This window comes from Streptopelia decaocto (assembly GCF_964273445.1).
Source record: "Streptopelia decaocto genome assembly, chromosome: 16".
Taxonomy (NCBI): Eukaryota; Metazoa; Chordata; class Aves; order Columbiformes; family Columbidae; genus Streptopelia; species Streptopelia decaocto.
Window position 1 is genome coordinate 5,523,963 of NC_138671.1, and position 26,542 is coordinate 5,550,504.

Below are 26,542 nucleotides of genomic sequence, written 5' to 3' on the forward strand. Positions count from 1 at the left end.
AGTTCCTAAGGGAATACCCACTGCTGGAGGCACTCGGGGGGTCATTAACTGTGTGTCATGGATGGCTTCGGTGCCTTTGACCCTGCCAGGGAGCTGAGGGGACCGTGACGCCCCGCGGGGCAGGACACCGTCCTGTGCGGCTCCTGGTGTCCCTCACACCGTGCGCCATTTCTCAGTGGAGTTATTTCCCGGTGGTGCTGTTACCCCCTCAGCACCACCTCAGCATCAGGCCCCTCAGTGCCTGTGCACACGATGACACTCTCAAGCCGGCCCGCGGGAAGCGGACCAGCCCCATCCCCATTTTCCCCGCCTTCATCTCGAGCCAGGAGCCGCCCCTGCCTCCGCGGGCTCCCGGTCCCCGCGGGTGTGTGAGGAGCAGGAGGAGGCGGCGGCCGCCCCACGCGCGCCCGCCGGCGGACCCGGCCCGCGCTCCGCCAGGCCCCAGAGGCGGCGAGGGGCGCGCGGTGCATTGTGGGCAGGGCGAGCCGCCGCGCCGCCATTTTGTCTCTGTCAGTCTCAGCGGCGGCGCGGCCGGTTGGGGAGAGGAGGCGGTGGTAGAGGAGCAGCCGGTGTTCGGTGAGGGGGGGGGATTCGGCCAGGAGGACAAGATGATATCGGCCGCCCAGCTCCTAGATGAGCTTATGGGCCGGGACAGAAACCTGGCCCCGGATGAGAAGCGCAGCAACGTGCGGTGGGACCATGAGAGCGTGAGTGAAGCGGGGCCGCCTCTCCCCTCCCTCCTTCCCATCCCCCTCGCAGGGCCGGGGTTTTTGTCGTAGCCACACGGGTGCGGGCCTGCAGCTCCTCCCGGCCCGGGGACAGCAGGATCTGGGGGAAAGGGATGAGGCTGTGGGGCTGGAGGGTTCCCCGGGTTTGGCGGGGCCGCGGGCCGGGCCCTTGGTGCGGGCCGGGCCCTTGGTGCGGGCTCCTGCATGGCGGGCTGGGCCGGGCCGGGCGCTGCGCGGGAACCTCGCGGAACCGTGAGGCGGGGAGGAGGAATCGAGCGGCCGGGAGGGAGGAGGATCCTGTGCGGGAGGGTTTGCGCTGTTCTTGGGCTGCGGGGAGGAGGGAGGCCTTGTGTTTGGGTTGGTGTTTGGGTTGATGTTGGCGGTGGCGTGTTCTCCACGGAGCGTCGATAAACGGGAATAGGGGTTTGTGAGAGGCCTGTTGGTGGCTGAGATCTCCCGTGGTGAAAAAGAAGAATCATGGTTTGGGGGGTGGGGATTGTGGAATTTTGCTTTTCGGAGTGGAAACCTGCTGGTTTGCACCAAGAGAGATGAGGCAGATGTTAGTTTGGAAGACAAGTGTCTTTGGATCTCTTCCTGAGTGGGGTGTTGGGGAAAGAAACACAAGAGCACAGACATACTGAACTGTCTGGAGGTCGTAGCACAAGGAAGAGCCATAAGACTTTTGAAACTGAGGATTTTGCTAAGAAAAGCTTGATTCCTTCTGCACTGCTTTAGTCAAAGCTCCTGGGGGGGATAACCTAAACAGTATATTGTTTAGTGGTACTCATGTATTTTTTGTTAATGTGGTGATTTATTAAGTTTCTACAATAAACAATTAAAACAAGGCTTTTTGTATTATTACTGCTATTATTATTATTGTTGCCACTATTATTTTGAAGTGGTGTTTCTCCCCAGGGATGGTCGTGTCTTAATGACTGATGACTTTTAGTGACATCCATCATAGTTGTATTGTAAGTTATTTCACAAATAAATCAGTGGTACTTTTAAAGTTCCTATAGCTGCTTCTTTGGGAGAAATGCTGCTGAAATATGTTTTTTTCCCTCATGCATGATATATTTTTTGAGTTACAGTATATGTTAAAAGAAATTGTTACGGTTACAATAGTTTATTTATTGCCTGTGTGATGGGAATTTCTGTAGTTTAAGCTGCAAAAACCATTTAGCCCCTTCCCTTAGTATTTTCTCGGGATGTTGTTAAATTGGGAGGATGGAGAAGTGCTTGCTTTTGGCTATTTTAAATTACATCTTAATCACAGAGGTGGGAATTTCTCGTTTTCTGACAAGCGTTATATCATTTTAAAGATGGATAATGCATGTTTTAAATTGTCGTGGAATGCATGAGACGAGGGCAAATATCGGTCTTGCCTTAGATTTTGCAAGTACAAGGAACTTTCCCCCCGGCTTGAAAAATGCTGCTCTGTAGGTAAGCTGTGCACGTCAGGAGGAAATTGGGAGTTCAGGAAGTTTTCATGACCTTCTTAATGTTTTCCTAGACTTCTCTTATTAACCAAATATCATTATTCAATTAGATGTTCAGTTACAAATTTTCTTCTGATCCTCAACTCAAAATAAGGAGTTGTTCAGCTTTTGAAATGTGAACTAAATGGCTTGAGCCAAGTTGGTCCAGGTAGAATAGAGTAGGGGATTGTTTTGGTTTATTTCTTAAGGTGAGAGATTTTTTTTCTTGAGGTTTTTCTTTTTTTTTGCCTCATTCTCCTTAATCAAGTCAGATGACTTCATCTTCAAATGAGCAAATTTTTCAATTTTAGGCAGAAGAGATTGACTCTAAGCATAGGAATGTGTCTTTAAATGTTGTTCAGTTTTGTTTTTTTCAGAAACAGGGCCTTGTCTCTTCTTCCCAGTCCTCCTTTGATGAGTTAGGAAGTGGAGAGCTGTCCTGTGTCTGAGGCCAGTGGAAGATTCACAGCCTTAGGGTTGAGCCTTCCTTCAGTCTCGCAGGAGTTGCTGCTGTTTGCTCTGCTTCCGTTTATTAAGTGTATCAGACCATAATGAAATGCAGCCTTTCTGAAAGGAATGTTTTAATAGATTCCTGTAGTTAACTGATGAGTTCATAAAAAAAACAAACGCTGTTAAGAAGTATTTCACTTTGACTTCCTGCATCACCTAAAGATTAAATTTGCAATGCTGACGTGTTTTAGAAGACAGGAAATTCAGATAAGGTTCAGATAGTAACATAATTCATGTACTTGACCACTGTTTTGCTTTTCAGATGAAATACATGTGCTAATGTCATTAATTATAAAATCAGACATACTTTAACATGTAGCTTTTTCATTGTAAGCATGTATTGCTCATACAAAAGTTTAGGATTTTAAGTCACATTTCATCAGTTTTAGATACGGAAGGTTATCAAAACAAGATCATCTCTATTTATAATTTGTAAATTTTATTTAGGAGAATATAAAAACCACATGGAAGATGCAGTGAAATAAAAGACGAGGAGGTTGTTTTGGAGGTGTGGAAGCAGAGCGTGTGATAGCTGAGCATTTATTTGCAGTTCTAATGAAACACATAGATCATATATTGTAAAGTTGTTTGTTGAGCTTAAGTTCTTACTTTAAAACATTGACATGATTAAAGCCTTTAATCTCAAAAAAACTGAAATCCCAATTGCTGTATATTTCAGTATTGCAACATGCCCTTAGATGATCAATTCTAGTTTTGCTATAAAGGCTTTCTGGTTTGTATGCAGGAGGAAATTATTAGTATCATATATTTTAGTTTTTCTGCTTACTGTCATATCCATAGACAAAGTATATTTCTGGAACAGTAATTTCATTGATTCACACATGCTCGCTTTAATATACCACCTATACGAGAGAAGTTAATGTGGAAACAGCAATTGCGTAAGAGTTCTGAGGCTGTTCTGTAGCACAAGAAAGCCCAGCAGTGACTGCCCATCCCTCCTGACATTGTGATGGTTACTTCAAAGTGAATTCAGTGTTTTCAGAAAGTGGCAAAGGATGGAGAGCTGTTATGGACAAATGATTATGAGCAGTTATCTCTGACTGGAATGCAGTTCTCAAAATGTAGGTTCTCTATATAAATTATTATTTGATGGTATTAGCTATTTATGAACTTCAGTGGTTTCAAAGTTCAAATTTTCTAGGTTTTGGTATATAAGCCACAACCTGCTGGATTTTATTCTCAGCTTTTTTGCTAGGAATTATCTGCCTGAATGAATTTGCTTACATAATTGTTTCTTACAGTTATACTGATACATCTTCATCAGTAAATAATTTATTGCAGAAGAGGAACATGTTAATTTAGAAGTATTACTGATATAAAGCTGTCAATAATTTATGTAGGAAAGCTTTGAGGTGAAAGATATGACTTTCCCACCTCCAAGAGATTTCAAGGATTAGTGAATTTGAGGTGAAGAAGTTTGAAGTTCCAGTGTCTGTCTGTATTTGTTGTAGTCTCTTATCAAAATGTGAGAGTCTGAAGGCTCTGAGACACAAGCTATGGCTGTGATAATTTGACAGTAACAGTCCTCTCTGTTATACGTTCTGGGTAGTGGAATCATCAAAATAATTTGGCAAACAGGAGTAAGTGCTTGTTCCTGCATAGGTAAATGTCCATACTTAACTGCCTGTTGCTCTGTTTCTGCAAATATGGAATATATTTCCATATCACTTCTGACTTCTGCTCAGTGCAGCAGTCTGATAAGCCATGGATGAGTAATGCATTTGAAGTGTATCACCTCTGTCTCAGTCCTTTAGTGGGTCTGTGATGCTGCAGCCATTTCTTGGCCCTTTCTGTTCTTACTCATCATTGATGACTTAAGGCCAACTCTTACATGCAGCTGACCGGCACCTACAGCTCATCACACCGTGAAGCTAAGCCCCAGTGATATCTTTCAAGATAGCAGCAAAGATTCTCTCAAGTAATGTTTTTCTGTTGAAGCAAAATCACTTGAAGAGCATAATGAAATAGGTATGAGAGAGGGAGAAAATTGCTGCAGACAAACCAGTCTGAACCACTCTCATCTAAGTATTTCTCTGCAGGCTGCCTATTAGGAGTGAATGTCAGTGAATTCACTAGGTACCATAGCATCCAGAGCTAGTTAGGAGAAAATTACTGCATCTTTTCAGTGTGTGTGGTTTTTGTTGTTGGATTTTTAAAATATATAAATAATTAATAAAATATGTGGCACACATTTAAGCTGCATATTTTAATATTGGTAACTATGGGTTTTGGCTGTAACTGTCAGCTCATAAGAGGAGGCTTTTCCTAGCGGTGCTACTTCATAAAATAATTTTAATTATTTCTGGTGTTGTGGTTTGTTGGTTGTTCTGTTGTTTCTTCATCATACTTCTGCCTCTAATAACTTTTCCTTTGCTCCTTTTGTTGGTACTTGTTTCAAAGCAGTTACAGGCCAGTTTGCATAGTTTTTGAGCTGAAAGAGTTCTACAACTCTTTTTTTACAACATAATATGGTCAGACCGTTATTACTGTACTTGCTATGTCTTAGGAAATTGTCTAATCCATCTCTGAAATTTTTGAGGGGAAATGTCATTTCACTGACCCTAATATTTCATATGAGAAAATGAAGGAGAGAGAGAAATTATATTTCTATTGACTAGTACGGGAGTTCATCCCAGAAACTGCTCCCTTGAAACAACTTGATATTAAAACAGGAGATATTGCAGCTTTCAGAGAAGAGACCAGATTCTGAAGCCACATTTTGTCCAGTAGCTTTCTCCTTGCTTCCTGAGAATAAAAAGATGTGTGATTTTGTGTGTGGTGTTTTCTTAACTATTCTTCCTAAGTTGCTTCAGATTGGTGCCACAGTGTCCTAACCTGGATGGGGGGAGAAGTATTCAAGCTATGTAATAAGAGAGAATTTGTTTTTCATGTCCATGGCTTGATTGTTTTTCTGTTCAATCTGTAAAACAGTCAGTCCAATTTTAACTTCTGTAGTCTGATTTGCAGTCTGGCAGTTAGTATGGAAAAATAAATCAGACTGATCTAATTTGATCAAGTAGTGTGACAGGCATTTCAGTGAGGTGTTGGCGTGGGGTCGGTTTTGGGTGTCTCTCCTCACCCCCATTTGTTAAAATATGTCAAAATGTATCTTGGGAAATAATAAATTGCAGATCTTTTGTCCAGAGTATATATGAGAGCGTTAGACCTAGGTTGTAATGAGCAGTAGCGATTAATAGATTTACCAGATACTAGAAACTGGTGTAACATAAAAGAGATGTCAGAAGAATGTCCAGGCTAGTTTTGGATTGGCACTTACGCTAATTGCAGTCACATCTATGGCAAGGGTCTGTTGAAGAATTAGTTATTTGCTTATGAAGTTAGGGGTGAAAGTATTTATGATTTTATATTTTGGCCATTCCGATGGATAGACAGGAGGTATTTCTGTGTATGAACTTCAGAAACTGACCAATTTGACTAGCTAAGCCCATACCCATGAATAATCTTTTTAACAAAAGCTGGTTTTATCCCGTCATATGCTAAGTCTTTACTGGCTAGACTAACAGGTAGGCGTATTTTTCTAACTTTCTGGTGGTATTTTTCTGCTATCAAAAAGGAATTTTGCAGTGTACAAAGGGGATTTTTTTCACCCTATTTTAGAAAATAGAAGCGAATACCTAAAATTGCCAATTCATGGGGAAAAAAAAATGATGCCTGTTTCTTTCTTCTCTGTTAGGTTTGTAAATACTACCTTTGCGGCTTTTGCCCAGCTGAATTATTTACAAATACCCGTTCTGATTTAGGTAAGTCTATAAGTCTTGTAATTTTTCTTCACTTACATGTAATTACAATTGAACTCTTGTCTGCAACCTAGATGTTTATTGTTTAATGCTCTGCCAAAACACTTTGAAAATAGGCTTTTTTTTTTTTTTTTGTAAAGTATTGCCAGTGATGTAGTATGTTAAGAGCAATATTTATTCAGATATATTCCACATCCATTTAAGAGTTTGATAAGCTGTAGAGGGTGGGTAATTTTAACATGAGTACCTTCATGAACTCAGGCCACATACCTCCTAACTTTGCTCTGGAGATCAACATTTTAACTATCCAGTTCTTCATTACAAAAAACACTGTCTGGAGCTTAGAAAATGCTTGTTGGAATTACCCTTCATATGTCGTATTTCCTGTTTTGGTTTAAGTTATTCTTTTATTTGTGTAGCTTTCCTGATGTAGAATTTGATCTGAAAATTCTATTTTATGTGAAGACTTTATATGTCATTCAGAATCTCCTTTGGTTTTATAATTACTAAACCATATTGGCATTCTTTTCCTTCAATGTGTCTTTCAAACTCTAAGCAAAGGAAGCAGAAAAGCAGGCATAAAAGTCTCTGGGAAGTGTTTATAGCTCTGTTCTATCGTGGTGCACAAACAAATCCTGATGGAGTGTGAATGCAACATCCAAGAATGTGAGCTTAAACTTTTTGTGTGGTCTTTTTAGGTCCTTGTGAAAAAATTCATGACGAAAATCTCCGTAAACAGTAAGTATGTTGATTGATATGTTAATACAAATAGCGTCTCTAAGATGCTTGAAATGTCTCTAAAGCTACCCAACCGTGAGAATTTAATGGCTTTTTGATTTACCCGAACTTTTGTTTAAATACATAATATTCTCTTGCCTTGAGCAAGAATTTATAACATTGGAGGTTTTGGTATTTTTTGTATCTTAGGGAGTGACATGAGCTTTCATTTTTTAAATATTTTACCAGGTATGAGAAGAGCTCTCGTTTTATGAAAGTTGGCTATGAAAGAGATTTCTTACGCTACTTACAAAGCTTACTTGCAGAGGTAGAACGCAGGATTCGAAGAGGCCACGCTCGTTTGGCACTGTCACAGAATCAACAGTCTTCTGGGGTGAGTCTGCAAGAATCATTGATGCAATTTTTCCTCTAGATAGCATATTCATGTTCTCTTTACCATGTCTCTTTGGGTAAAATACGCTGGATTTGATTGTGGCCCGTGCTCTGAGACAGTTTCCTGACTGCTAGGGTAGTCTTGCTCCTTTTTGCTGCACTGAGTGTTCTGTGCAAAGTCCAGTTGCTTCAGAAGGAGCTGTGGACAGTATCTGTAGTCAAGAGAGTTATTGGCTGTGGAGTAGAGCAAAGGTTGTGGGGGAAGCGGCTTTAAGTCTATTCTGGCAGTCTACAGAGAGGACGCTACAAACAAGTATGTTTTGGATTAAGTGAGATTTTTGTTGCATTTATACTCAGAAGTTGAATTTCAGAGCCCACGGAACTTGTAAGTCATACTTGAATGTCTGCAAAGATACATAATAGCTGCATGGCAGTTTCAGAGTTTAAATTTAGGACTTTGAATTCAGATGTCTTACCTTTTATGGGCCAGGGCCTCAAATGTTTTTGTTGATTTAGGAGGAATTAGTGTGATTAGAACTTTCTTCATTCAGCAAGAGTCGGGTAAGCTGTGTTGAGGAGTGTTTTGCGTTAGACTAGACTGTTATTAGTAAGCCTTCATGGGAGAAGAGGCAGGAGGATTTTATTCCTGAAGTGTTTCTGGAATATGAGAAGACATACATTTGTGTTTTTCAAAGTTATTTTAACAAAAGCAAACAAAACCAGACACCACAACAAAACCAACCAACCAAAACAAACACTTGTACTTTTTGGCAGGGAGCGGGACCTACTGGTAAAAATGAAGAGAAGATTCAGGTGTTAACTGACAAAATTGATGTACTTCTACAACAGGTGAGGTTTGGTTTGTTGTTTGTTTGTTTGTTTTTTACCCCCTGTAAGAGAGATATCTTCTTGTTACTTTATTAAAAATTATAATTGTTTTTTATTGTCCTTTAGATTGAAGAACTAGGTTCAGAAGGGAAAGTGGAAGAGGCACAAGGAATGATGAAACTTGTTGAACAGTTAAAGGAAGAGAGAGAATTGCTGAGATCTACAACTTCTGTGAGTAATGTTTGTCATTCTGTCAGACATTTCAAAATATGGTGCAACTTCATCCTTACACGGGTGGCATACAAGTTCTGTGCAGAATTCATTAGACAGTAACATGACATTTAAGTGTGTTAGTCCAGTGTGTTGATGTAGTATGCTACCTTCAGAGTCAATTTCATGCACACAGATTACAAAGTTATTTACACAGCAGTCCCGGAGGTGAGCTTGCATCTTATTCTAGTCCAAGTCTCAATTGGACTTTGCTGTGTAGTCTCCACAATGAGACAGGCATCTGTTTGACAGCTACAGAAGCCAGAGGTAATGTGTTAAGTAGCAAGTTCCTGTCAACAGAAAGGACTTTAAGTTTAAACGTTATATGTTGGTGTCTAATAATATGCCCAAATTGTGATTCTTGTTTTATTTTTTCAGAGTTCTTAAAGGTTTTCAGGCATTAGTGTTTGTATCCACACTATATGATTCATGAACATTGCACAGCAATAACCACTTGGGTTTATGTTGAAATTCCAATGTATTTCTCATATGTCTGTTGAAACAGTGAATTAATTTCACCATCATCCTTTCAAATGGCAGCCCAGTGTTCCTTGTTGTATTTCTTCATGGGATATTCTAGCCATTTTCATTCCTTGAAACATATTCCATGGTTATCTTGCAGCTCCATACACTTCAGTTGATGCCAAATCATTTTAAGAGAGAACTGATTTTTATTTTCTTTAATGCCAAGATTGTAAGGAAGCTGCAGATATGATGTATCTTTGCAGTGAGGAATAAAGTGTGTTTTGTGTGTTTTTTAATTGACTCTTTCCTTGTGGCTTATGTGGAATGAACACACGTAGCCTATTTTTGCCTTGTTCATCCTAGCATGCTGTTATGATTTTCAGTTTTCACTAATACCTGGGATTTGACAACAGTAACAATAAAGTTCTAAACCTCTTCACTGGCTTCTGGTTAAAACTTATCTTTTACTTTCTCATATGTTTTTCTTTTGCAGACAATTGAGAGCTTTGCAGCCCAAGAAAAGCAAATGGAAGTTTGTGAAGTTTGTGGAGCCTTTTTAATTGTAGGAGATGCACAGTCCAGGGTAGATGACCACTTGATGGGAAAGCAGCACATGGGTTATGCCAAAATAAAAGCTACTGTAGAAGATTTAAAAGTAAGCATCTCTTCAGTTACTGAACAGAAAAAATTGCTTGGAGGCTTCTGATGGTAAACAAAAGGCTGTCCAGTGGACTTTGTCAAGTGGGTGAAATACTCCAAAGATGGTATATAAAAATTAAATGGAATCCCACTGCATATTTAGCATTGTGCTTGCACTGACGTTCTTTGTCATATGTGATTATACTAGATAAAGCAAAGATGTAAATCGAGGTGGGAATTTTTTATGGCCTTTGTAAAGCACTATCGTATGAGAATGACAAGCAAAAGAATTCTGCAAGAAAAAGGATTTCTGTTTCAAGGATTTTAGAAAGTGCTTCTATGTAGGCCATCCTTTGTTTGGAAAAAAAATCCTGAAATATTATAAAAGTTTAAACTTCTACATCCCCAGAATGTATAAACTAAGTTATATTGAATGATTTATGTTAATTAATCTTCATTTCTTTCTGTGAACTTTTTTTTAAGGAAAAGTTACGGAAAAGAACAGAAGAACCCGATCGTGATGAAAGGTTAAAAAAAGAGAAACTAGAACGAGAAGAGAGAGAGAAAGAGAGAGAACGGGAAAGAGAAGAGCGGGAAAGGAAGAGACGACGTGAAGAAGAAGAAAAGGAAAAAGAGAGGGCTCGTGATAGAGAGAGACGTAAAAGGAGTCGTTCACGGAGTAGACATTCAAGCAGAACGTCTGACAGAAGATGCAGCCGTTCACGAGACCACAAAAGATCAAGAAGCAGAGAAAGGAGGCGAAGCAGGTACGTGTGTGTGTGTCTGTTTTCCTGTAACTTTGCAAAATGTAAAAATCTTGAGAGGGCTTGATCTGTCAGCCTGGGTCACATCACTGATTAGTTACCTTCACTGTTCTCATCTGTAAGTGAAGACAAACTTTACCGGTTCGAAGGATAACCAAGTTTTGCTGTGTGTTCACTGTTTTCTCTCCGCTTTGGAAGTGGATGACACCACTGTGGTGGCAGTAGTCTTCCGAGGGACCTTTGGGTAGACAAATGCTCCCAAAGAAAATTGTCTCTGTTTTTGCTTAAGTTGGTCTTTAGTTCGCAGTAGTGGATATTTTTAGGCTGCATGGTTGAATGTGTGGGTAAATGAAGACAGCAATATGAAGCCAGGTCTTATGTCTTGAGAAATATTTGTATACGGTATCCTAAGGCTTGTTTTAACTATTTGTTTTCTGCAAATAATCAGTGTATTAGAAAATGCTACTGTTTTATCTTATGAGTTAGAAAATACCAGCTGACATTTACGATTTTGAAATTTTCTCTGAATGTTCAGGAGTCGTGACCGAAGAAGAAGCAGAAGTCATGATAGATCAGAAAGAAAACATAGGTCTCGCAGCAGGGACAGGAGACGATCAAAAAGCCGGGATCGGAAATCCTACAAGCACAGAAGCAAAAGCAGAGAGAGAGAACAAGACAGGAAGTCAAAAGAAAAAGGTATGTTTGTGTGAAAACTGAGTTTGTATCAAGTTCTGAAATTAATCTTTCCCTAAAGTCTCAAAAGCTGTTAGTCTTTCAATGAGTGACTGAAAGTTCTTCCTAGCATCAGATCTGGTTTTATAAGCTGTATATGTTGCTGTTAACCAATTTGAAACCTTTTACTAATTCCAGTTATTGTTAATGCACGTGCCTACATACGTACACCCCAGTGTCCACCTCTTACCTGTTACAGTAGTTATTAAAAGCTTACTACTTTGCGAGGATTTTGATGTATATTAAGACCTGTTTACTATTTACCTTTAAAAACATAAGACTGTAATCAGTTTCCTAAGAGTGAATTTCTTCTGTTCCTACTGTTAATTTCTGTAATTACCCTTTTCCTGATACATGTTTTGTGGGAGATAGGTAGCTGGCTTTTCACTTGTACCATCTATTACTTCTCCACAGTATCATGTTTCCTTTATTTCAACAGTGCTTTAAAGATTTTTGGGTTTTGTTTTTTTTTTTTTCCTAATCTGTGAATGCAGTCCAAGATAAATCTTGCAGGATTTCTTTAATTCTCTAAATTACAATTTTATGCTCTCTGCCCAATCTCCTGTTCTTCCTCCATCCTTCCCCTTTGTTGCTGTTTTTTTAAAATGAAGTGAGATTTGCTTTGTCACTTCAGGTGAGACTGAATTAGTCCTTGGAACACTTTATGGCAGTATGTGCCATGCACAAAAACATTGATGGTGACTCACTGCTTCATCAAAGGGCTGATGTTCACAAGTTTTACCTTTAAGTATTATAGGATTAAAAAGAGTTATTTGAGAGAACGCTACAGATTCAAATTCCATAAATAGATACTAAATCACTGTTATTGCTAAATTCCCTCCTTTAAAAGTCTTTTGAAACTTCTGGAGGAATGTAATAGTAAGTTCTGGCTTAAACTGCTGGCTCTGGCGCGCTGACTAGTGTCCAGTCTGAAACAGCCGCCCCGCTTCATTGTTACAGCTGAGCAGCAGGAACAGATGAAACAATTCTCTTCTATTTCTAAGGTACTTTTGAGGTTCTCTGGAATGAAAGGTGCTCTGTGTGTGTTTCTGGATTGCACAGGCCTGTTTGCACTACCCACACTTTTCCTTATTTATCCAGCAGATTAGTTCCCAAAATGTTGGTAAAGATTTGTGTATTTTTCTTGCCTGACTTCCTTGGACCATTTTCATTTCTCTGGTTTATGCTACAGTGCAGCTCTAGTATTGATTCTTTTCTCATTTTGCTTTGCCCTTTATAAGCAAATAGTTTTTCACTGCTGGCTCACTGGCAGTGGAACTGATGCATAGTGTTTAAACTCAGATTCAGTACTGTAGCCTATATCTGTCCATTTGTTACTTCGTTTCTACCTGATATTGTGCCTTTTTTGCCTACTTTATGAAAAGATTTCTAGTATTAGTCAAGAATGTCCTATTCAGTATTCTGTGTCTGTCTATGCATATAAATGTGTTCTTATTTATTCAAATTTGGTCTGGTTTTGAGCTTAATGGCTTTTCAGTTCTTTCCTTAATACTTCTGTAGGTAGAGGAGCTAGTGAATTTTCTTCAGCATCTCAATATTTGTAGTTTTAACTTGACTGATTTCCTTGCTGGCCTTTTATTTGCTGCTTGCTACTTTCTTCCTCCAGAAATGAGAACAGTGAGATGATGCTATGAGCGGTGATGAAAATTCCATCTGGGAAAATCAATTACGTTTTTTGACTATGTAACCATAACATTTGTAGAAACACAAACAGGCCTTAGAACAGGACTGTAACACTGAAGAAGTTTGTGTTTTTTCCCTTTGTTGGGAAAATCTTTAATAAAAAAAAAGGAGGGGGAAGGAAAAAACCCAAACTGATATTTTACAAGCAAGCATTGCATTTCTATGATGAAACTGTAAACACCATTCTCATGTTTGCATTGTGGCATTGTAGGTAGTTAAGTAAATAGCTTTAGAGTTTCATGTATCTGAAGTGTGTGGCTGGCTACTGCTCTGCAGTTTGTACAAAAAGAAGTAATGTGGAAGTTAAGACTTCCTACATTTAGTGCTCCATTGGGAATATTGGCTTCTGATTCTAATTGTCTTTATATCTACTATTGATCTGCAATTGGAAGCAGCAAAGGCCTGGCTGTAATTACTCCTGGTAGTACCTTTCATCTTGAAATCTCAAACCACTTATAAACACGGATTTTAACAGGAAAAAAATCAAGGCACAGTTGCCCAAGACTTGCCTACTAATTACACATAAAATTAGTGCTATACTTCGAAAATTCAGAAGTCCTGGCTTCTTGTTCACTGAAGTACTTAATTGCTGACTCAGGTTTCAGAAACAGATATATTTGCTGAAGGGAGGGAGCCTGCCAGCCATAAACACCAGCTGAGCATTAGCTTAAAATAAACCAGCAGAACACGAGTACTGTTAAGTAAACTAACTTTAGAGTAGGTGGAATAAATAGTTGGGTTTTTTTAAAAAGAAAAAAGGAAACATCTGTTCTGCAAGTACCTTCATGCCTCCAGACCACTTTAATTTGGCTCTTTACCCTCCTTAATCTGGAGTCATATACTTACATAAAAATAATTATATTTGTGATCGTGTTTTTCATGTTAGTGATTAAACCTCAGCCAATACTGTCAGAACACCCAAACCTCAGTAGTACTGGATATTCTGTTTGATGGGGTTTTTTGCATTCTCTGAACAGTAAAACCATTCACATTATCTTGGTAAGAATTCTCACAAAATAAATCTCAGTTGCCCACACAAACTCAATCAGAAAAATGTGCACGTGTTGAATCAGGAAGCAAAGTCAATATTATGTGATTATACCTAATAGATCACAGCTGAAATAATATACACAGTTTCAACAGCAAACTAATTGTGTGTGCTTTTAAATAAATAAATCTTACTGATTGACAATACAGTGGAGGAACTTAACTGCTTGCAGATACTCCAGGAGTTGAAAGAAGTTCAGTTATTGGACTATTTGTTGAATACACTTTCTCAGTTCTGCTTGGACAAACTGGAGGTTTGCTGTGGTAAACCTATCTTATTATTAAAGTTTTTAGAAGAGTTTCATCTTTCATACCACAGTTTAATAGTAGTTTTTTAACTGTGAATAAAATTATCCTTCCTGACCAAATTCAAGCAACAAACAAGACAGAACAAAACCCTACACACTGCACATCCATAGGGCTATTAAGATCTACCATATCTACATAGGACAGAAGATAAGATTATTGGACTGACTACTAGTCCTCTGCGGGGAAACAAGACTACTATTCCTCAGTGGATCTACGTGTGCATCGGAGATACCTATAAGACACAAAACGAAGACTTTTTAACAAGGTTAGTTAGAGTGCAATCTACCTGCGGAGTTGCAAAACCGAGGGCAGACAGATACAAACTAATGAGTTCTTCCGTTAGCTTTTTGACGTCGCTGCTTGCTTTCCGCAAGCACTGTGCACTTCAGATGGAACCTCAGTAGTGCTTGTCGTTAGGCAGTTGCCCTCATTCCTGTATGGGGGGCTTTACCCCTCCCTCTGGTGGTCTGTTTTAAAACAAAGAACTTGGGATGTTGCTTCTCTTTTAAAGCTTAATTTCCACTTTGTCTTCTGGAATATAAAAGTGTGTTATGCCAGTCTAGGTGGTAACATTATTTAAAATAGCTTTTTCAGAGCGTTCGGTCTGTGTGCTCCTGTGTTGGGGATATATATGTATATATTTATATTATTTATTTTAATTGCCCGGCTAGCAGGGAGTAATCAGAAAAAAGAGAATGAATGTTGTTCTGTATGATGACATCCGAGAGGTTGGTTTTTTGGATTTTTTTTTTTCTCACCTAAATGTCTTTACTGATCAAAGGTTGAATAGTATGGTGTGAAAGAATACAGAAATGATTGGTATTTTTATTACATTTTGAATACTGAATTTACAGATGAGGCACCCAGATCTAAGACTGAATGTTTTTCTTCCCATGGAAATATTTTTACTTCTGACTTCCTTCCTTCTTTGAAGATCATTGAGGAAAAGCTGAGTTTTTCAGCCGTGTAGCAAACTCTTCAGTCAGGTTTCCAATCCATGATGGAATTGTGGGGTCCTTCCCACCTGCTGTTCCTTTTTCTTTGGAAAATAGTGCTTTTTATGTATCTTGCAAACTGTCTCTCCAGACCTTTTTAATGACTGGATTATAAATGACTGCTGTTTTTATAGAACTGATAATTAATAATGCAGACAAGCGTGCAGCTCCTGTGACATAACTGCACAGTAAAGCTAACTTAGATTGTCACTGCAATCCCCACCTTCAAAGCTGGCACTGCTTAATATTGTTTCCACAAGTATTTGATTGTTCGGGACTGCTCGTTTTTTAAATTGGCAAGTATTGATTTATTTGATAGCACACTGATGCATTGTCCCATCACTCTTTCCTGATTCTCTTTTCAAGAACCACATTTAAGGAGAATTGTAAACCAAAGGTGGCCATACATATCATAAATGGGGACAAAAAGAGTCCCATGATAAGTAAGGAAGCCGTGCACCATAATTACGTTTGCCTAACTTCTTGACTGCCTCCTTACCCCAATGTGTGTATTTCAACAGAGTAGCTGCCTCTATCAGGAGCTCTGTCCGTCCTCCTCTCTTCCCCACCCTGTGCTGTCCCCTGGACCTTTTTTGTACCCTCTCCATTCCAGCATGGTAGTCGGAAGCGTATTTCTGTAACTTGTTATTATTGCTACTGCTATAGAAAGTAATTGTCCCATTTTGTATGCAATATATCTCACATGTGCAATGTTTGTTTTTACTTTGAAATCCATGGTCAATGTCTTCTTTCATGGCAGAAAAGAGGGGATCTGATGATAAAAAAAGTAGTATGAAGTCCAGTAGTCGAGAAAAACAGAGTGAAGACACAAATACAGACTCGAAGGAGAGTGACACTAAGAATGAGGTCAATGGGACCAGTGAAGACATAAAATCTGAAGGTGACACTCAGTCCAATTAAAACTGATCTGATATGACCTCAGATCAGACAGAGGTAAGTGCATTATTTCAAACTTTGATTAGGGCTTTTTGTTACTGTTTAACAGTGCAGCGTAAGTATGCACAGATGAAGATGGAACTAAGCCAAGTAAGAAGACATACTAAAGCACCTTCTGAAGGAAAAGACAGTGTAGTCCTGCAAAACATTTTGAGGTACATTGTTTTGTCTCAGCTATTTTGTAGCAGACTCGTGCCCCCATTAGTGTGCCTCTTTGGGACATATTTGTAATATACCCACCATAGAAAAATTAATTATCCTTTTTTGTTTGTTAGGGATTTTGTTATCGTTTTTTTTTAAAAAAAAAAAAGTTGAACTGTTTTTGTATTTAAGTCCATATTGTGTTGGTACATCAGCAGAAACTTTTGCTTTAATACTTAATATTTGAGGCACATGTTGGACTACTTTGTTTTCATATAAACTGCTAGTATTTCTTTGTCAAGGATGTTTCTAGTTTTTTTTTGCTTTATTGCCTTGCATTCTAATGCAGTTTGTTCTGTAACTCGAGAGCCAGTAGCATTGGATTGATGGAAGTGTAGGGTTTATGAATTATTGCAGCTGACTACCATACCTCACACAGCGTTGGTGTTGTGAGCGGCCCATGAAAAGCCAAATTAAAAATCAAGGATTCAGTCAAACTAAGCAGGTACTCATGCCAGGTACTCCTTTCTCTACCCACATCCATGTTTGAATGCTGTTGCCTGTAATCTTTAAGCTTACTGTTGTGTTTTTGATTTTCAAGATAGTGCAAAGGACTCTTTGTGTATTGTGTGAATACTGTAAATCTGATGTTAACAGAATGGAATTTTCTTTCAACTGTGTGTAGGGATGCAGTGCTGCCCAGAATTAGATATCTTTAAAGAGTTTAAAATGCAATAAACACTACATAATAATCGCCTTGTTACTTTCAATGCAATTCAAGTCTTTAAGAGGTATGTGTTTAATATTAATTTCCTACGGTGTAGGAGAATTTGCAGTCAGCCATAGTACAGAGAAGTGGAGTGGCTGATAACGGGCTTGTAAAGCAAATGTAAATACTAAGACAGATGCCACCAAATGATGTCAGTGTTCATGGCAGGGATGTATGCTGGAAAACTGTTTGTTGGAAATGAAACAGCTATAATAGGAAATGCAAATACTGTATTAAAAGGAAAACTTGAAGTTTTTTCCCCACTCTTGACATAGCTTTCTTACAGAAGGTCGTAGTTGTATTCCTGAAATAAGGAACTAACAATGGAGAGTACAGCTGATAAATGAGCTGCTTGCAACATAAATTGTTACTGTAGTTTCATTATTTATGCTAGAAACTCTTAAACAGTTAATGTTGATTATTAAACTATTATTGCTACGTTGTTGCTTCTAAAGCCAGTCATATGCAATGTTGACATCTTTGTAGAGCTAAGATGACAGCTAACAACTGGGCCAATAAATAGGAATGGTAAACTAAGTGCTCTTAATGCTGTCTAATTGTCTGTTTTCCCAAAATTTTGCATTATAGGACTACTACATGAAGAGTCTGCGAAGACAGCGGAAGAGAGCTTAAACTGAAGATCTGCTTTAAAATGAGGTGAAAGAAAGCTGTAGTGGCGTAGAAAAATATAAAGTTGAGTTAGAATTTTTTTTTTTATAAAATTTAATTCAGGACTGGTGGTTTTGCCCAGAGTTCAGAAAGATGTGTTGATAATAGCACATATGCTACTGAGAATATAAGTCCTGTATCCTTTTTTTTTCTTTAAGACTTTTTAAGATAAGAAACCAACATAACCTGAACACATGGCTTGCTCAGTGTTTAATTGCAAGTTTTCATTCTTGGACTTTAAAACACAAGAATAAATGTTTAGTATTTGTGTGAATCAAACTAAAATGAATCCCATTTTTACAACTAAGCTATTCCTAGCTTCTTGATATACGAGAAATGGAAATAAAGTATCTTTGAATTTCTGTTACGAATTTGATTGTCTCTGTCATTGAACGTTTAATATTAAGTAAGTTTCTTTCCTAATAAATTACTCCTGTCTTCAAGCTTAGTCCATTAATTTGGATGCTTAGTTATTCTTTGTTGTCTATGGCTTTGTTTTTTTCTGGTGCCATGAGTTAGGATTTCTGGCTTAGTTTTTGAGCAGTTAGATGTCAGCTGGATTCTGTGTCCCTAAGAAGTGCGGCTTATGCTGCAATTGGTTGAGAAATTATAGAAATTTTGCAGTAAAAATGTAGGCCCTAAATCTCTATAAAGCAGTTAACTTACAGCATTACCAAAACTTTTCCAAAGTTCTGTTAAAATTTTAAGAGGGTCCTGTCCGCTCTAGACTGCCATGTATCATCCCACTGCCCCCTGAAAAACAAAGACATCTTGGTACTTGAAACAATTGATACTTTAATATAAGTGAAGAGTAGCAATGTCAGTTCAGTACAAGTTCATAGTGCAAACAAAAGTTGTCCTTGGAAGAACAGTAAGTTTTGTAAACTTAGTTTCAGCTGTCATACCAACAGTTTGTTTTTCAAAGGAAAAAAGAAAAAACAGAATTAAACTAAAAACCAGTTAACAGAACTAGTGTGCCTCAGAGTTTACCAAACTGCATAAAACGTACAAAAATATTTCTCTGAATGCATAGACTTACTGTTATTATTACAGTCAGATCACAATTAAAGTTTTAGTATCATCACATTAACAGTTACTCCTTACAGAAACTAGAGCAAATAGAGCTTTTTTTAAACCAGCTGCTGCTATAGCTGCATGTTCAGTAATTAGTGGAGGCAGTAAACAAAGGAATGGAAAGAAATTAGATACTCTTAATTTTGAGCCATTTAACTACTCCTTTTCAAACAGTTATTGCACATAATCTGAACTAGCCTCCAAGGTATGCTGAAAATATAAATATACAGTTGTTAAATAAAAACTCTTTTCCTGTTCTACAAGCCAGATTTAAGAAATCTTACCTCATATTGCGTCATAGTCTTGGGCTTAACGGGAGTTGAATCCGTCTTTAAATTAGCCCAGTGCCTGGAGACAAATGGGCCAGGACTGAGAACAGGGAGTTAGCAGAGTTTAATTGATAAAATGGATATAGAGCAAGTGGGAAAAGGATGAAATCCTGAACCCAGAGTGAAGTGTCTCTTGTGCTGGCAGAATGGGTTTCTATCATTTTCTGACGTGTGCTTTTACTGACCTTGCCTGCAGGAGCCACTTCAGGGGTCCAGCAGCCGCGCAGCCACGCTGCTCCAACCAAAACATGGTGATTGTGCTATTTATGGTCTGAATGTCAACATCACAATCCAGATCAACAACAAACACTCCATCAGCTGTGCATAAACTCTGCTCTAATGCAGCTTAATAAAGCAGAGATGGAAGGAAAATCAATATGAGGCTGGGGGGTAGCAGCTCATGTCCAGAAAAAAACCCAGCTCCCTCACCCCTCCACCCAATTAAGGTTTTTGGTGCAAAGGTCAGCATTGTAGTTTTTTGCTACAAAATAAAATAATAGACCCTGTAATTGTTCTGTGAGGTGTAGGTAATGCACAGTCTCCTCACATCATTAGGACAATAAATAAAACCATGGATGCAATTTGTGAGCCCCTCCCCAGCTCCTGAAACATAAGGGCTTGCTTTGGAAAGGGCATTTTTACTTGCTTTGTGACTTACTTAAATGCTTCTTAATTAAGAGCGGCTTTGTTTTCCTGTGGAGGGATGCGTCACTTCAGTTACTATATTCTCACAGGGGAAAGAACCAAACATTTAATGTGGACACTCTTACTCCACTTTCAGCTCAATTAAATTTTTTCTCCTGTCACTTCAGAGCATTAAATACTTCTCTCCCCAGCAGGCAAGACAATGCATCTTGTTAAGTCTTTGAGATGGGGCAACAGATTAAGAAGTGCAAGTTTTATATTTTTAGGGAGCAACTGTTCACTGTATGCCAAATACCCTATAACATTTAACTTAATCAGGAAGTTTAAAAAAATAGATATACACACACACTTTCCTGAATATCTACTTCTATTTGGTCAAAGAGCGGGAGCATTCAACATACTTTTCATCTCAATAATTGTCTTTCCTGCCCTCTATTGCCAAATACAACCAATAAACTTCATTGAAATACATCGGAAGCGTGTGGATGTTAGTAGACAAATGAGGTATCCCTTATCTGAATACAGTATCGAGTAAAAAAATAAAATCAAAGGGGATATTAAATACAAAAGATAAACTATTAGTTAAAATAGTAACCCTAACAATAACTTAAGGTTTTACACACGCTTAATTCACTGCCTTCAAAAGGCAGCAACATCTAAGTACCGGGCTTTCATACTCCAGGAGCATCCAGGAGTCAGTAGGTCAGCTTGGAGGCGCGGCTGTTGTAACAGGGTCTGTCGCTCAGCGCTGCCGCCGCGTTTCTGAAGGGAGAGCTGCCGCTTTGCACCAGCACCAGCTCCAGCTCCTGGAAGTCCTGAAGTCTGGCAACATCCTTGTCCTTTCAAAGAACAGACACAACTACCCATTACTTCTAAACCTATCTGGTCTTACTTTGTAAATATTTCTAATAATAGCTAAAAGAAGTGAAAACTAAAATTACATGGAGATAACACCCAACCATTAGAACAAATAATGAAAGAAAAAAATCCTACCTGTATACACTTTTTTCTTCACAGCCTGTCTGGTTTTTTTTCTCTCCTTGAACCATAATTTTTTGTTATGCTGTGTGCATGTCACTTAACCAAGAGCTGTGACCAAATGCATTTCATTTACAGCCCTCCAGAATAGGTATTTTTGGAACAGAATAGCATGTTCATTTGTTAATGGCATATCTTTAAATTATTCGCATGCCAATTTGTGGGGTTATTCGCCCCTTACTATTCGGTCTTTTTAGACAAGCAAACAGTGAAGTAGTATATGGCAATTATGTTAAAAGCACACTAATGCAGTGTTTCTGATACATTTTTAAGAAGTCAAACTGTAATAGTTTCATGCACTTTAGGAGCTGAAATACTCTGCTGGTTTTGACAAGAATATTTTAAAATAAGTTCTGATTAAGTTTTAAGGAAAGTCCAACATCCTTTTGAATTTCTGAGCTTAAGTCAGTTTTTGTTTTTTAACAAAAGTACGTGTTTTGCCAATCTTTTCATGAAAATACCTTCTTTGTAGTCTGCAAAGTCCAGTTAATCTCCAATTTCAATTCTTACCTTTCTCACTAGTGTATTAGGTAATTTTCTGATCTTCTCTACTTGTTCTGGATTAACGCCCAACTCACAGCAGCTCACTCTGAGCAGATCTTGATAGGTCAGTTCTTGTCTGTCCAGTTCAATTTCAATGAAATCGTTGTCTCTGAGGTTCTGGACTCTCACCTTAAGCACAAGTTCTGCTTGAAAACAAGATTAAAAGGTGTTTTGCTTTTCCTAAACAAAACCAAAACCAACCAACCAAAGAAAAAACCCCACACCACCAAAACCAAAACCACCACACTAAAACCCACAACCTAACACTAAAGTATTTACCATTATCTTTTCAATTCAGGTTTTATAATACCATAATTATTATCTCACTGAGAAATACTGTGCAGCTTCCATTTGAACTGAAAGAAATACACAGGGGAGCTGTGTGTGTAATGTTAAAAGTCTGATCCGTCCAGTCACAAAGTCAAGTTTTTACTCAACTACCAGAGATACATTTGATACTATATAATATACTGCAAAATTCCATGTTTTATGTTGCTTGGACTGATCCTTCCAGCACTTTGCAAAGTATTACCATGCTTAAAATACAGCGTAAGAGTTATTTTACTTAGCAAAGCAGATAAGTGCTGGGTACTTTTGGACGAACAATTCAGCATCTCTGCTGCTGTTCCCCAAGAGTCTGAAAGTGGAACTTCACCTTTCACCCATTAATGAAAACAGGGAACAGAATATAACAGAAGGATGGGCAATGACACTTGGTTACCTTGCATGTTACAGGGGAACGTTCCAGTGAAGAACAAGGGCTGGAACGCTGGTGCGGGACGGGTCGGGGACCCCCGGGTTTGCGGGGGCACGGCCTGCGCGGGGGCTCCCGGGGGGCACAGAGCTGCGCGCTGAGGGAAGGGCGGCTGCAGAACGCGGCCGCTCGCTGCTGCGGGGCATTGCGGTGCTGCCGGAGCTGCTGCCGGGGCGGGCAGCGGTTCTGCAGCGTCTAGTGCAGGGAAATCCTCTTGGCTGCTGCACGAGGTGGGTGTGCAGGCGCTGTCGACCTGAGCTGCGGGGGAACAAGGACCAGTTTCGCACTGGGAAGCAGAAGAGACGGAAGCGCTTTCGCTCTGGGGTTCTGCCAAGCCGTCTGGAATGGTTTCTTCAATGTAAACGCAAGGGAATGGTGGGTTGGCCACGTAGTTCGCAACTACTGGCAAATTTAAATCCTTTGCTCCTTGACATTCAGTTTCTTCCTCTGTTAGAAGGTGAAAAATGGGGAGTTAGAGAAAAAAAAACCCACCATGTTATTGGACAGATAGTTCTCATTTTGAATACAGTTTTCCTACTGTATTTCCTATAGTATTCCTATGGTTTTCCTATTGTGTCTTAAAAATACGTCAGACAGAGATAATCAAAGGTCGATACTAATTTATCATAAGTATGTAACACCTGGAAGTCAAGTAGCTATAAAACAGCATGTGTTTTTTTAAAGCAAAATGGGGAAAGAAAAGTGGAAAGATACGTTATTTCTAGCAGTGTTATTCCAGTGTTTTCAAAGGAGCAACTGTTCTTTGTTAAATCTCTTTTTGTGATGCACTTAATAACACTGCTGTGAATAGTTAATGATGACGCATGCAAATAAATTATACTGAATATTTTTTTCAGGCAAGCAAATATTTGATATAATACCCACGCCAACTCTTGCTTAAAAGTACTGCAGTAAATGACATTCTGGCCTGACTAAGGATTTCAGGACACCAAAGCTCACGTCAAAGCAGTCCAGCAGGATCTCCTCAATAGCACTACATTCCCAGAATAAAAACCATTTAGGAAAATATAAGTGATACGCATCTATCCCCCAGGAAACACACGAAAGCTTAACAGAAAAATAAGGCAAAGATGAGCAGAGTTCATTCATGCACACTTGACGGTTTAGATGATAAAAACAGAATGCCAGGTGTTAGAAACATTTGCCATGAACTAATTCCAAGAGATGAGCACCTTGCCCATAAGAAAACAAAAATGCTCATGCAAAGAACATGCCATTCCTTCAGCTGCGAGTGCTGTGACCTTGGTCGTGATTTCGCTGCAACTTCATTTAAAATAACCACGCACTGTTGATGTAAGAGCGTGTCATTGTAGAGAGCAATTTAAGTGCAGTTAGCAGAAGATGGAACATACACAAAGGTGAAGCACTTAAAAACGTTAGCATGGAGCACAATACCTAGATGCTGATGGAAACAGGCACTGGCAGCGTTCAGGAGTGTAACAAACATCTAACTAGGTTTGCTGTCCATAGGAAAAGTATAAAAAGACATCATGATGGGGCAAAAATTAATCATACTGCAGGTCACAGTATAACAAAACGTACAGAAGCCAGAACTTCTGAAATGCGGTTGCTCTGGGTGGATGTGGGAGATTTATTATGGTCAGACATCAGTCAAATTGTGCAATTGTCAAAGGCTCTGTTTGCAGCTTCTGCTTAATGCACACACAGGACTGCAGCAGCACATTTCCCAAAGCACAGGGCTCTTCAGTCTTCTGCTGACACAGCTCAGAATAAAGGCCTTCCCACCTAAAATCCCCAAGTCTACCTACCTGCCTGAGTATGAATTACAGTTACAAACCAGCGCTATCTAATGAAATACAATGTCCTAGCCCAAGTTTTGCCAATCTACCACTTCAGATAAAAGCACTAAAAATGCTTTAGTCCCTAGACCGGGAATTCAAGGTGGCTTCTAAGACAGGAACGGTACCTCCCAAAATCTTGCGGATGTCGGGTTTGGAAGTTAACTGCGCCGCCAGCTCCCCCGCAGCCGTGCGGATCTGTCTGTCTGCCCCAGCATCCAGCAGGCAGGACACCACGGGCGCCTGGTTGCGCTTGCAGGCCCAGTGCAGACAGGTCCTGTGGGGACAGAAACACCAGTGTAAGAAACCACCATAATGGGGAACAGGGCAGGGAATTTGCGGCCAGGATTAAGGTAATATAAACAGGCTTTTGCCCTGTTTTGTATGCCAACCTTTAGGTAGAATACCCAGTTTTGCAAAAATTGTTAATAAAATATGCTTTGTTGAGAGATCCTGCCTGAGCCTATTAGCAAGATGATAGTTTCTTACAGAAGGGCTGGTTGTGCCGTCAGCCTTGGATCAATCACCCCGCTCCTCCTCACCTGCCCATCCCAAGTCACCCGAGTTGCACACAGAGCAACACCAACCAGGAATGAAGTTCCCTTCGTTGCATCGCTTTTGAAAATGTAAGGAACGTTTAACGAAATAATGTTGTTTTTACAAAACTAAGGAGCTGGTGCCTGGCCCCAGCTCGGGGGGAAGGACTGAGAGACATCAGACTATGAATCCTTAATGTAAAACAAAGTCTCTTCGAAATAATCCTGGAATGCAAACTGATTCCTGTATTTACAAGTTAATCTAGGGGAAGGGTAGCCAAAGAGCCAGGATCCCATATTTTAAATGGACTGATAAGGGGAAGGGTACTGTTCGAATCAGATGAATGAAATATGTAAACTGAGGCAGGTCTTGGGTAGTCTGTAAACCCTGAACTACCAACCAGTGGGGAACAGGGCAGGGAAATCGCGGCTGGGATGTGGGGGGATATAAACAGGGGCTTTTTGCTCTATTATGTGTGCCTACCGTTACGTAGAACACCTGATCTTGCAAAATCGTTATTAAAATATGCTTTGCTGAGAGATCCTGCCTGGGCCTATTATATTTGTTTCCTACAAAAAGTGATGAACCTGTTGTAAGCCCCGTGGCACAAGGTCCTCGGCCTCGCTATAGCGTGAGGAGCAACTCCCCAGCGCCGTCCTAAAGAACCGTGTTGCTGCACACGACAAACTTGAGCTGGTCCTTGAGCAAACACAAAGTGACAGGTGGAAGGAGCGTGGCCCTTCACCGTGATCCTCTTTAGCAGTACATCTCAAAGCCTCCTGAGATTAGCATGGCCTTTTCTTGTAAACAGGGAAACTAAGAGGAGCTGTGTCCTCACGGCCGCTCCCCCCCCATGCCTACCGAGGGAGCCCCGACACTCCGGCCAAACACCCCGTGCGAGGCGGGGGCAGCAGCGGCCTCGGGCCCCGCCAGCCCGACCGCGGGGAGGACACACGTACCCCCGGCCCCGCTCACCAGCCGTCGATTTCGTTGCGGGAGTTGATGTCCGCCCCCGCGCCAAGCAGCCGCCGCACCTCCCGCACGTCCCCCAGCGCCGCCGCCTCCCGCAGCCGCTCCTCCAGCTCCCGCGCCGCCGCGGCGCCGCTCATGGCCGCTGCCGGGGTCCCGTCACGAAGCGCCGAGAGGACGGCGGGGCCGGGCGGGCTCCTCAGCGCCGCGCCGCCGGGCCCTCTCCGCCCCGCCGCCCGCCGCCCCGACCCTGCGTTCCGGCCGGCGCCCTCACGGCCGCCGCCATCTTGTGTCCGGGCCCCCAGGTCTACCCCGCACCGGGGGGGCCCAGGTCTACCCCACACCGCGGGGGGCCTAGGTCTACCCCGCACCCCAGGGCGGCCAGGTCTACCCTGCACCGGGGGGCCCAGGTCTACCCCGCACCCCAGGGCGGCCAGGTCTACCCCGCACCGCGGGGGGCCCAGGTCTACCCCGCACCCCAGGGCGGCCAGGTCTACCCCGCACCCCAGGGCGGCCAGGTCTACCCCGCACCCCGGGTGGCCCAGGTCTACCCTGCACCCCGGGGGGCCCAGGTCACCCCCAGGAGTCCTCCGGGAAAAGCAGCCTGGAAGGAGCCGGCCCTCAGGCGTTGGGGTGACGGTGGTCCCACAGTGGAAACACTAAAACTGAAGCCTCTCCGAACGTCTCTTCACACCCTCACCCTGCCCAGCAAACAGTCCGGGCCCTGCACGGGGCTGGAGGAGAAGCGGCTCCTGGGGAAGAGGGAAAAAGCTGCCATTAAAATGCACTGCCTGGCAAAGGCACATCAGCCCGGCTTTGCCCTCTTCAGGATGCTTTTAACCGACAGAACCACCACACCCTGGCTGCTGCCTGGGAGCCACGAGATGGGATCAAAACCACTGGACAGAGCAAAACCCACAGGGCTGTCCCCAAGCTCCC

At 40.9% G+C, this 26,542-nt stretch overlaps 2 protein-coding genes across 8 annotated transcripts; one reads left to right on the top strand and one right to left on the bottom strand.

Moving 5' to 3' along the window:
* The first annotated feature begins 502 nt into the window (after positions 1 to 502).
* LUC7L3 (LUC7 like 3 pre-mRNA splicing factor) lies at positions 503 to 18,265 on the top strand. Of its 5 annotated transcripts, XM_082067293.1 has the most exons (13): positions 504 to 707; positions 6,432 to 6,498; positions 7,194 to 7,233; positions 7,462 to 7,606; positions 8,380 to 8,454; positions 8,560 to 8,664; positions 9,662 to 9,823; positions 10,291 to 10,574; positions 11,107 to 11,267; positions 16,119 to 16,259; positions 16,365 to 16,470; positions 16,896 to 16,961; positions 17,814 to 18,265. In XM_082067293.1, the coding sequence occupies exons 1-12, from the start codon at positions 609 to 611 to the stop codon at positions 16,918 to 16,920; spliced, it is 1,410 nt and encodes a 469-aa protein (XP_081923419.1). In that variant the 5' UTR covers positions 504 to 608; the 3' UTR covers positions 16,921 to 16,961; positions 17,814 to 18,265. The 5 variants fall into 5 exon arrangements, 4 of the variants coding, with proteins under 4 accessions (XP_081923419.1, XP_081923420.1, XP_081923422.1 ...); XR_014185550.1 differs by having other exon boundaries at positions 503 to 707; positions 16,365 to 16,961; XM_082067294.1 differs by lacking the exon at positions 16,896 to 16,961.
* A 404-nt stretch (positions 18,266 to 18,669) lies between these two features.
* LOC309447040 (ankyrin repeat domain-containing protein 40-like) lies at positions 18,670 to 25,895 on the bottom strand. Of its 3 annotated transcripts, none has more exons than XM_082067299.1 (5): positions 25,610 to 25,895; positions 24,226 to 24,374; positions 22,245 to 22,724; positions 21,491 to 21,666; positions 18,670 to 20,781 (listed from the first exon to the last, which is right to left on the bottom strand). In XM_082067299.1, exons 1-5 carry the CDS (start codon positions 25,741 to 25,743, stop codon positions 20,638 to 20,640), a joined length of 1,083 nt encoding a protein of 360 aa, XP_081923425.1. In that variant the 5' UTR covers positions 25,744 to 25,895; the 3' UTR covers positions 18,670 to 20,637. The 3 variants fall into 3 exon arrangements, with proteins under 3 accessions (XP_081923425.1, XP_081923424.1, XP_081923426.1); XM_082067298.1 differs by having other exon boundaries at positions 21,491 to 21,669; XM_082067300.1 differs by having other exon boundaries at positions 18,670 to 20,801; positions 21,491 to 21,669.
* Positions 25,896 to 26,542: the final 647 nt, after the last annotated feature.